Raw genomic sequence first — 12,426 nt, forward strand, 5'->3', positions numbered from 1 at the left:
CAGGGGTGAAAATAAACTGGACAAAAGCCGAGCGTGGGGGTGGTTTTGAAAAAATCGGTATATTTTTTAAAAAAGCATGGAAAGCCTACCTACAAATTTGCATGTAGTTCAGTGAAATGATGCTGATTAAGAAAATAATTAATTAGATTATATTTGGATATGTGCCCATTAGAGGTGCACTACCTTAATTTCTTACTAATACCACCATTACACATAGTAACAGGTTGGATTTCGGTAAGCGCGCAAGCGTTTGTGAGCGTGTTAAAAGTACCCAAATACCCGTTATACATAGCTAATGTTCTCTTTAAATTAATATTTGTTTGCAAATGCATAATAAATACACGACACAAACCCCTTTTAACAGTGTTATTTCGGGTGAAAAGGGCCATAAAATCATCCGGATTATGGCGTAATCCGTAGGCAATCTAGCTATAGGCAAAAAAGCCACCTTGGTGTTAGCTTGTCTAGGTTTTCTAACCGCTAAGCCACGTGACTAAGTGGGATACCGGACTAAGTGGGCGGAGCGATCATTGTTCACGCAATATGTCAATTAACGTATCTGTTGAGATGTGAAAAGTCATTGTGTAATTGGGATATATATGAATGGTCGGTCGAACACAAGTGCGTTATCTTGCTATGAAAAGATAGGACAAATAGTACTGAAAGTTATCCGTATCATATTCACAATGATAATTGGTACATATACACATGACATTACGGTAGATCTTTGCGTGTGTAAGACATATTGCAATACCCGTCGTTTTCATTAATAAAAAGGATTTAAATATAGTTTCCAATTTCAAACGTTTATTGTATTAATCGTGTAATATAGCGTTGTACTAGTGCTGTGCTTTCCTGTATTTTTTGTGTGTTAACAATGGGCGGGACACAGTCATTCCCGATTGTTCCTATTCCTAAAGACAGGACGTTCGTGGTGACAGGGGCCAATAGAGGTGAGGTTTGTTTGTGATGTAGCACAATTTATACTTTACTTTATAATGATTGCCATGTGTGGTATTTTAATGGAACTTTTCAGGAAATATGTTATACATACATCTTTAAGAGAAAAATATCCATGCCAACTTCTGTGGCTAATTCGATATAAGGTGATTGCATCAAACATGTAATATCCAGAATACCAAGATAGTACATTATTTATACGTTGTTTATATATTTTTCTAAAGTCTCCAACAACTTAACTTGCTCTTCCAAAAAACTGACACCTTTTCACCTCACAAATCTACGGTGGCATAGAGGTGACATTCACTCATCTTTTTTATATTTTAAATTGCACTCATCACGTTTCTCTCTCGTTCCCGCGACATACTAACTCGAGTGAACGACTAACTGACTCTTGGGAACGAGTTAGCTATTTCGTGGGAACGACTTACTAAGTCGAGGGAACAAGATAGAAAAAAGAGAAGTGCAAAACTAAATAAAATATTAAGAGGAGTGCAATGAAAAAAGAGCAGTGCAGTAATAAATAAATAAGGGTCGCGTGAGAAGGGAACGAGATAGAAAACAAGAGGAGTGGATGCCACTTATGGCCTTAAGCAAAATAAGCATTTTTTCCAGTGAGGCCAGGCTTTGAAGGCATGTTTAAGAAAAGTTTCTTTTTACAATCATACTTCTCATATCATTAGGTTTTACTATTTCTGTGTTGAAAATTTCAGATAAATCGGCCAACTCATTGGAAATTATGAAACTTTAAAGTTGCCTAAACTTGCAACAAGAGGGCCAAGATGGTCCTAGTTCGCTCACCTGAGAGGAGTCGGTTCATTCAATCTTTACCAAACGTTAAACTTGACCTAGATATTGTCCAGACAAACATCATGGTCAAATTTCATCATTATTGAACCAAAACTCTGACATATGGAGTGTTTTTGTTTTTGTAAGATTTGACCTGGTGACCTATATTTTGAGTTGACCCCCCCTCTTACCAAACATCAACCTTTGCTAACAAAAATAAATATTATTACCAAGATTCATAAAATCTGAAACACAATTGTGACCTCTAGAGTGTTTACAAGGATTTTGTATAATATAATTAAAATTTGGACAGTCTCAGGGCAATAATAATGGCATTAATTATGTGATATATAAAAAACCAATCTTTGTACCAAGTTTCATGATGACTGGGCAAAGGAATGTGATTTCTAGAGTGTTTACAAGTTTTTTTTACTATATAAATATAAGAAAACTGCCCCCCACCCTCGGCAGCCATGTTATTCAACTGACCGGAACCATTTTCGAACTCAACTCTCATATCAAGGAAACAAATGTTCTGACCAAATTTCATGAAAATTGGGCCAAAAATGTGACTTCTAGAGTGTTCACATGTTTTCACAATATACATATAGTGAAAAATGCCCCGCCCACTGGCGGCCATGTTTTTTCACCGATCTGGACCATTTTCGAACTTATCCGAGATATCAATAAAACCAATGTTTTGACCAACTTTCATAATGACTGGGCAAAAATTGTGACTTCCAGAGTGTTTACAAGGTTTCAATATAGCCAAATAAGGAAAACTGCCCCCCCCCCCCCACCCCCGGCAGCCATGTTATTCAACTGACCGGAACCCTTTTCGAACTCAACTCTCATATCAAGGCAACAAATGTTCTAACCAAATTTCATGAAAATTGGACAAATAATGTGACTTCTAGAGTGTTCACATGTTTTCACAATATACATATAGAGAAAAATGCCCCGCCCGCTGGCGGCGGCCATGTTTTTTCACCGATCTGGATCATTTTCGAACTAGTCCGAGATATCAATAAAAGCAATGTTTTGACCAACTTTCATGATGATTGGGCAAAAATTGTGACTTCCAGAGTGTTTACAAGGTTTCAATATAGCCAAATAAGGAAAACTGCCCACCTCCCCCCCTCCCGGCAGCCATGTTATTCAACTGACCGGAACCATTTTCGAACTCAACACTCATATCAAGGAAACAAATGTTCTGACCATATTTCATTAAAATTGGGCCAAAAATGTGAAATCTTGAGTGTTCACATAATTTCACTAAATACATATAGAGAAAAATGCCCGGCCCACTGGCGGCCATGTTTTTTGACCAACTTTCATGATAATTGGGCAAAAAATGTGACTTCTAGAGTGTTTACAAGGTTTCTCTATAGCCAAATAAGGAAAACTGCCCCCCCCCCCTGCCAGCCATGTTATTCAACTGACCGGAACCATTTTCGAACTCAACTCTCATATCAAGGAAACAAATGTTCTGACCAAATTTCATGAAAATTGGGCAAGTAATGTGACTTCTAAAGTGTTCACATGTTTTCACTATATACATATAGAGAAAAATGCCCCGCCTACTGGCGGCCATGTTTTTCACCGATCTGGACCATTTTCGAACTTGTCCGAGATATCAATCAAATCAATGTTTTGACCAACTTTCATGATGATTGGGCAAACATTGTGACTTCTAGGGTGTTTACAAAGTTTCTCTATAGACAAATAAGGAAAACTGCCCCCCCCCTGCAGCCATGTTATTCAACTGACCGGAACCATTTTCAAACTCAACTCTCATATCAAGGAAACACATGTTCTGACCAAATTTCATGAAAATTTGACAAAAATGTGACTTCTAGAGTGTTCACATGTTTTCACTATATACATATAGAGAAAAATGCCCCGCCCACTGGCGGTCATGTTTTTTCACCGATCTGGACCATTTTCGAAATTGTCCGAGATATCAATAAAATCAATGTTTTAACCAACTTTCATGATGATTGGGCAAACATTGTGACTTCTAGAATGTTTACAAGGTTTCTCTATAGACAAATAAGGAAAACTGCCCCCCCCCCCCCCCCCTGCAGCCATGTTATTCAACTGACCGGAACCATTTTCAAACTCAACTCACATATCAAGGAAACAAATGTTCTGACCAAATTTCATGAAAATTGGGCCAAAAATGTGACTTCTAGAGTGTTCACATGTTTTCACTTAGAGAAAAATGCCCCGCCCACTGGCGGCCATGTTTTTTCACCGATCTGGACCATTTTCCAACTCGTCCGAGATATCATTAAAACTAATGTTTTGACCAACTTTCATGATGATTGAGCAAAAATTGTGACTTCTAGAGTGTTTACAAGGTTTCTCTATAGCCAAATAAGGAAAACTGCCCCCCCCCCCCCGGCAGCCATGTTATTCAACTGACCGATACAATTTTTCGAACTCAACTCTCATATCAAGGAAACAAATGTTCTGACCAAATGTCACGAAAATTGGGCCGAAAATGTGACTTCTAGAGTGTTCACATGTTTTTACAATATACATATAGACAAAAATGCCCCGCCGACTGGCGGTCATGTTTTTTCACCGATCTGGACCATTTTCGAACTCGTCCGAGATATCAATAAACCAATGTTTCGACTAACTTTCATGATAATTGGGCAAACATTGTGACTTCTAGAGTGTTTACAAGGTTTCTCTATAGCCAAATAAGGAAAAGTGCCCCCCCGGCAGCCATGTTATTCAACTGACCGGAACCATTTTCGAATTCAACTTTCATATCAAGGAAACAAATGTTCTGACCAAATTTCTTGAAAATTTGACAAAAATGTGACTTCTAGAGTGTTCACATGTTTTCACTATAAACATATAGAGAAAAATGCCCCGCCCACTGGCGGCCATGTTTTTTCACCGATCTGGACCATTTTCGAACTCGTCCGAGATATCAATAAAACCAATGTTTTGACAATTTTCATGATAATTGGGCAAACATTGTGACTTATAGAGTGTTTACAAGGTTTCTCTATAGCAAAATAAGGAAAACTGCCCCCCCCCCCTGGCAGCCATGTTTTTCAACTGACCGGAACCATTTTCGAACTCAACTCTCATATCAAGGCAACAAGTGTTCTGACCAAATTTCATGAAAATTGGGCCAAAAATGTGACTTCTAGAGAGTTCACATGTTTTCACTATATACATATAGAGAAAAATGCCCCGCCCACTGGCGGCCATGTTTTTTCACCGATCTGGACCATTTTCGAACTTGTCCGAGTTATCAATAAAACCAATTTTTTGACCAACTTTCATGATGATTGGGCAAAAATTGTGACTTCTAGTGTGTTTACAAGGTTTCAATATAGCCAAATAAGGAAAACTGCCCCTCCCACTGGCGGCCATGTTTTCAACGGACCGGAACCACTTTTGAACTCGACCAACATATCATTAAGACAACATTTTGACAAAGTTACATGAAGATTGGGCATGAAATGTGACTTCTACAGTGTTTACAAGGTTTTTCTTTTTTTGACCTAGTGACCTAGTTTTTGACCCGGCACAACCCAGTTTCGAACTCGGCCGAGATTTTATTGGGGCAAAGCTTTTGACCAAGTTTCATGAAGATGGGACAAGAAATGTGGCCTCTAGAGTGTTAACGAGCAAATGTTTACGGACGGACGGACGGACATACGACGGACAAAGACCGGTCAGAAAAGCTCACCTGAGCAATCAGGTGAGCTAAAAAACTACCATTTTAGCGTGACATTTATTTTTTGGTAAATAAGAAATGCACGTTAAAAGATATTTTAGTATTATATAAAATTATTTTTGTATTTATACTGTAGTGAGATTATCTGTCTTTCTCAGAAAATGATTTTCAAGAGAAAAAACAAGCATTTTATCATTTTACGTGTTTTTTTAAATATCCCAATTGAGGCCAAAAGAGCATTTTCATACCTTTATTATATATTGCATGAAATAAACAATACAGGCAGCTTTAAATGTATGTATTATATCTATTTCACTAGACATAAGGCACCATCTAAAGATGGTATCCTAACCTTTGTCATAATATTTCCTGTATTCTAGAGATTTGTGTCCTGAAATGCACCAAATTTGTCCCATCAGTTACGGTTCGACGGTGTGTCTCTTCTAATGCTCACTGTTTGGCAACGATAGCAGATTTATATAAAAAAGCTATCTTAACTTATTCTTAAGACCCTAACAGAGGTATACATATTTCAGTCAAACTTACATGCTGACAAGTATCAACTGTATATTGCCTGGAATATGTGTCCCAACAGTCACGATTTTCGTCCCAACAGTCACGGCTGTTTAAAGTGCCTCTATTTCTGCTTTAACATCACCCTTAATATAAGCATACATGTCATTGTCTTCATTGAACAGCCATTGAGAGAATAAGACTGGTCTTTGATCTTTCAGGTTTATCACTTCATCATACAAACTATAGAAACTTTTTGTCCCAACAGTCACGGCTGATTTACTATACACAGATCACACAATTTTAATGGTCCCCAAATGTAAAACTCTGTGGTCCACATGATTCCCAAACCTCTGTTATTAAAATTTTGTTACATTGTAGTGTAAAATATGCATACATAGACACAAAATAATGGCCTTAATGCAATGGAACATGTCCCAACAGTCACATTTATATATTTACTTCTTACACGAAATATCTTTCAAAAAGATATACGGCGTTGATTGTGGTTTGAGTTTGTGAAAGGTAAAGAGTTCAATGAATGTGATCAAGGATAGCGAATGTCTTTTTCTGTGCAGTTGTTAGCCGCATCACACGCAATACGGGATGTTACGCGGAGTTTTCGCGGCTTATTTTACATTTATATTACATATTGCTGGTCATAAACCTATAGATACAAAACAGAAAACCAAAAAAAGAATGGAAGTGAAATTAAAACATATGAGTCAGCCGGCCACACGCGAAGTATCTGTACATATTTGAAATATTTATACGCGCGTTCTTCGAACAAACCTGTTTTAGTGGTTTGTCGGGCATTGCTATTTGATTCGATTATTAACAGTATCGAGAATCATCGCGCTCTTGCTTAATACATTAGTCAATATGGTGGAATAATTCTTGTTAAATTAAGCAAAAATAATATTTATCATGGTATTGTTCAAAACACATTAAGAATCTGTTATTGACATACCATAATTATATCGCTGAATATCGTCATTTAACATATTTCTGGTCTAAAGAAAATTCCAGTTCACCTAGTTCATGCGATAGCGTCTATATTATATAACGATTATTTTACTGGCCGCGAACTCAGGTCAGCACATAAGGTAGTCGTGAAGACGCAGCGATGACCTGTAAATAAACTCTGACATTCACACACACTGGCCGCGAACTGACCCTGATACCTCGCGGGTTGAAATGCAATGCATTAAAGTGATGACACGATTCCACTGCTCTGTATATTTTTACATGTAAACATGTTGACAGGAATATGGAAGTCAGTACTAAATATGAGAACAAAGCCTTTAAGTACAAACGCTCTTGCGCTGGCAATCCTCTGAAAATAAAAGGTGCACGCACAAACTGTATTGATGTCGAGAGTTGAGTGTAAAACTGTTCTATCTATTAAGCCTTTTCATTAGAGATACACTTGTTTCATTCAGTTAAACAGTGTTACAAAGACGCGGGCATGTTTCCAATGTTCTGGTGGTATTCTCAAATCAGCCAATGGAATAAATGAAGTGTATTCATTTGTGTTTAGCCGCGGAAAATTGTATTTGAATTTTATTGGACACTTACACAGGTCAGGTAAGGTCAAAAGTGACGTTAAACAGCTGTGCCGAAAAAGTATTTACACTAAACCGTTAAATATTTCAACAGAATTTTTTTTTTACTACTTTGGTTTTCATCTTGCATAAAATAATTCAAAATATAGATCTACTAGGTACATTAGATTAAATACTGAATTATAAAATAACAATAAATAAAGTAGGAAGTGCAACATAATATTGCGTTTTTATACTTATTTTTCAAAAAATAAAATACAAGATTACTGCCCTTTCCTGCCAAATAGAACAGTATATTGTGTAAATGTATAAAAGAGCAATAACTCTCCTCCATGCACTAAAACTGATACTTAATATGTAACTTCTCATTTTTGTCCAAACAGTCACGGTTTTAGTGATTTAATTCGTGACATCATATCTCAAAAACTACGCAAGATAAGTTGGTCAAATTTTGAACATTGATTTTAAGGCCATGGTATTAAATGACAAACATGTTTGTGTACATAATAGTCATTGCTTCTTCTTTAAATAAAAATGACCATGTTCAAGACTCTTTTTTACACTACCTGTTGACCCTTATTTTATCAATTATTTTCATATAAGGATGTTTATCATGCACAAATTAGTTATATTTTTCATTCTCTATATCCCAACTAACTCATAAAATGAATAGATAATAATATACATGTCTCTTTTATTCCTATATGTTGTTGTTGTTTTTTTACACTTAACAAATTTTCTGTCAGTCATGGTTATTTTTTTCATACTGAATGAAAAGATTTCTTTGAAAATTTAACTATTTCACTTAAACCTTATATGCCACCGTAAACAATCCATTCATGTTCTTTAATTACTATCAACGCAACATAAAGAACCATTCATGTTCTTTAATTACTATCAACGCAATATAAAGAACCATTCATGTTTTTTAATTACTATCAACGCAACATAAAGAACCATTCATGTTCTTTAATTACTATCAACGCAACATAAAGATGTACATGTTGACGCACCCACTTCCAGCCTTTAAAGTGATATTATGGGCATTTTTCACTGTTAAATTGAGCTCAAAATAATAAACAAGTCAAAAGAGTTAGTTAAAATGTGGTTACTGACCAATTATCTGCAACTCATCTTGCTGCGAGTTGTTATAAAAAATATATATTATATTCGATATTTTACATGTCTCACCCAGTCCTCTAAGCCGAAATGATCCGTAAAACAAAATAGTGTATTTGTGTCGTATTAACGAATCTGCACTAAAACTAAATTAAGATTCACATCGTAAATCGAATCATTTCTGTCGTCAGTTGTCAAAACGAACGTACGGTTGATATTCAAATGCATTATTTTTTTCTTTCCGGGATATTGTTTTAGTATGTTGATGATGCATTAACAAATATAAGTGTATATGAAGTGAAAACACCAAAAATAAACAACGGTTGCGATAGACACCTATAAACTGTTAGATTCCCATACTATCACTTAAACTGCTTCTTTAATTCAGCCTGGTTATGAACCATGCTCAGTCATGGTGACAGTCTAGCAAATTGCAAATTCTAGCAAAAATCTTCATACATTGTGCAATTTAAGCAATGTAAGAAAATAAGTTTTTGACACACGCTTTCACGTCCCCCACCCCACCTAAACACCACCACATCCCCTTCTGCAATTAAATAAGCATCAACACGTGATAATGACAAATCTATGGAAACGTATATGGTACACCCTGATACTGTGATGATGTCAACATTATATGACGGCATGATATGAAAAAGGTGTCATGTCGTCAAAAATAACTCATCATGTCGACTAAAACTACGATGGCAAGTCATTTTCAAAAGAGCATGACGCCTAAAATTATGTTGATTTGTCGACATAAGATAAGTTGTCAAGACTTAAACAACCCGCATGTTGGCATAAGAGCCTAAATCTCTGACGATATTTTAACCTTTATCCGTCTTGTAAATTTAACTATTTCTGTATTGTTTACTGTATGACGGCATATATCTTGATGACTTACAAGTAACATAATGTTGACATGGCGACATAACTAAAGAGTCGATATAATTTATGTGGACAAATGGCGTTGTTTAAAAAATATGGAAGCGTATATGGTAACCAAATAATATGATCATGCCGGATTAGTATATATCGACTCACTGTGAAATAACATTTTAGTTCAGTTTTTATTGTGCTATATTGTTTTGTTTATTTTTGCTCATTTTTAGTTCAGTTTTTTAACGCAAATGTTCTATTGAGCGTTCTTCAGTACTTTCAGTACGATTCATCCAATCACTAGTGCTGTATGGCTTTTACATAGATAGTGACACTTTTGTTCAGTTCTTTTAGATAAACGTAATTGAGGGACATTTTTTTTTAAGTTTAAACATGCTATGTCTTTTGTTAATCTTGATTTTGTTATCCCCGCCATAGGCTGCGGGATATTGTTTTGGCGCTGTCCGTCCGTCCGTCCTTCCGTCCGTCCGGCACTTTTGTGTCCCGAGCCATAACTTGGAAGTGCTGTGGCGGATTTTATTGAAATTTGGTATGAGTATATATGTATAAGAGGATGATGCACGCCAAATTGCATTGTACGCCATCTGTTAATAATGGAGTGATGGCCCTTTATATCTTGAAAAAAAATGCTTTGTAATATAAGTTTAGAGCTTTATCTCCATTAACACATGAGTCAGAGCTATGAAACTTGCCATGGTTGTTCTCAATCATCTGGGGGTGCTTCACATTCAACACCCATAATCCTAGTGTCTAAGGTTAAGGTCACACATTGAGGTCAAAGGTCATTAATTTGATTCATTATTAAGTCATTCCTTTGATATGCACCAAGGGAATCTGTAATAACTGCATTTTGTTGACTGCAAAACCCATCATAGGTACAAAATGAGTTAAAAAACAAATTGAGGAAAGGCACAACCCTTCACTTATACCTTTTCTTTTAGTTCTACACCCATCCTTAAACACAATTTATTTGGCAGGGATATCATTTCAAGGATAATTTTTTTATGTTTATGATATATTATTCTCCAAATGATGGAGGTCAAAAGTTTTTTTGTTTTTTTTTTTGTATTTTTTTGCCCCGAAGGAGGGCATATAGTGATCGGACTGTCCGTCATACTTTTTTGAAAAATGCTCATTACTTCTATGTCGCTTCAGATGTAACCTTTATATTTGGTATGCATCTGTATATGTACAAGGCGTTTCTATACGCACACACATTTTGACCCCTTTAACATTGTTCTTGAACTTAGGGTCCACGTTTGGGTTTCAAAATCTGCGTTAGGGTTTCAAAAAATGCTCTAAACTTCTATGTCGGTTCAGATGTAACCTTCATATTTGGTGAGCATGTGTATATGGACAAGACCTTACCATACGCACACAATTTTTGACCCCTTTGACTTTACCTTGACCTTGAACTTAGAGTCCGCGTTTAGGTTTCAAAATCAGCGTTTAGGTTTCGAAAAATACTAATAACTTCTATTAAAGCATTTTTCGGGGGCATATGTCATCCTATGGAGACAGCTCTTCTTTATTCAACTTTAACCTTTTCCATAATTCTCAAAACATTTGAATGAAAGTACAAAACTCTGTTATTCATGTCAATGTAATCATTCTGATTCGATTAGTTATTGCCAATAGTGTTTGTATGTTTATGATATATTTTTCTCCAAATGATTGACGTTCAAATGTTTGTTTTTTTAACTTTAACCATTTCTCTAATTCTGAAAACATTTGAATACAACTACAAAACAATGTTATTCATGTCAATGTTAATTATTCTGATTCGATGAGTTATTGCCCTTTGATGCCATGGGCACTATAAGGTATAACCTTTTAGGTTTCAGCACTCAGCAGCGACTAATTGAATTTGTATTAAAACATATAGAAGTACCAAGATGCTCATATGGTCACATATGTACATACGTACATACATACATGTATGCATGCATGCATACGTGCGTGCGTGCGTGCATGCGTGCGTGCATGCGTGCGTACGTACGTACGTACGACATACATACATGCATACATACATACATACATGCATGCAATAGTTACCACAGAAAACACCTCAAGGACCTCTCTTGCTGAGCTACACTTACGAGGACATTAGAGTGAGGACGTTCATTTGCATATTTCACACACACTGGACAGCTTCATGCAACACGAGGACCTTCATTTGCATATATATCAAACACTGGAAAAGTTCGTTTCAAATTAAGGACTTTCAAGGCGAGGACCTTTATACATACAATGTGCAGATTTTAAATGACAACAAATACACAAATTCACAGACACCTAGATCAAAGTTTCCAATTAATTAATCGACATTATTTTAAAGTGCGCTTAATCTGTTACATTCCTGTGATGCTTGACATCAGCTCATAATCCAGCTTTGAAATAATATTGCTCGAATCAGTCTTTTACCTCAAGGTTTCCATGGGTTCAACCATTCTTATTACGAAAGAAATTAAAATTGTTACTGTAAGCGAATCCCAATATCATCAATAGTGTGTCAATACGTGTGTTAAACTGCATGTCATATTACTAAGGCAATAAAGAGCAGAAGTGGTTTGTACCATAAATTGATATTCAAAACACACTTTTATAGGTGGTGAGATATTCAGGTTCGCTTACAACTGTGGACACATCGGAATTCATAACCCACCCCTTTAACCAACAAAATAACTTACAAAGTCACAAATAGTTTCTGATTTTTTTCTCTCTACTATTCTTAAGTACAAATAAAGTAAAATAGTAAACATGTTTGTCATAAAGTAAACTAACAGCGGTTTAAATTAAAGATAGCTAATTTTTTTTTATAAAGAATTTGGTATAAATATAAACATAGCCAAGTTTATCAATTTGATAAGAAAA

General features: G+C 35.8%; 1 protein-coding gene across 1 annotated transcript in view; it reads left to right on the top strand.

Moving 5' to 3' along the window:
* Positions 1 to 595: 595 nt before the first annotated feature.
* Positions 596 to 12,426, top strand: part of LOC127853561 (retinol dehydrogenase 14-like) — a 42,802-nt gene continuing 30,971 nt past the window's right edge. The window contains exon 1 of the mRNA XM_052388155.1: positions 596 to 953. Within this exon, the coding sequence (XP_052244115.1) occupies positions 878 to 953 (76 nt within the window). The 5' untranslated portion in view covers positions 596 to 877. The remainder of the gene's footprint in view (positions 954 to 12,426) is intronic.

This window comes from Dreissena polymorpha, chromosome 12, assembly GCF_020536995.1.
Source record: "Dreissena polymorpha isolate Duluth1 chromosome 12, UMN_Dpol_1.0, whole genome shotgun sequence".
Taxonomy (NCBI): domain Eukaryota; kingdom Metazoa; phylum Mollusca; class Bivalvia; order Myida; family Dreissenidae; genus Dreissena; species Dreissena polymorpha.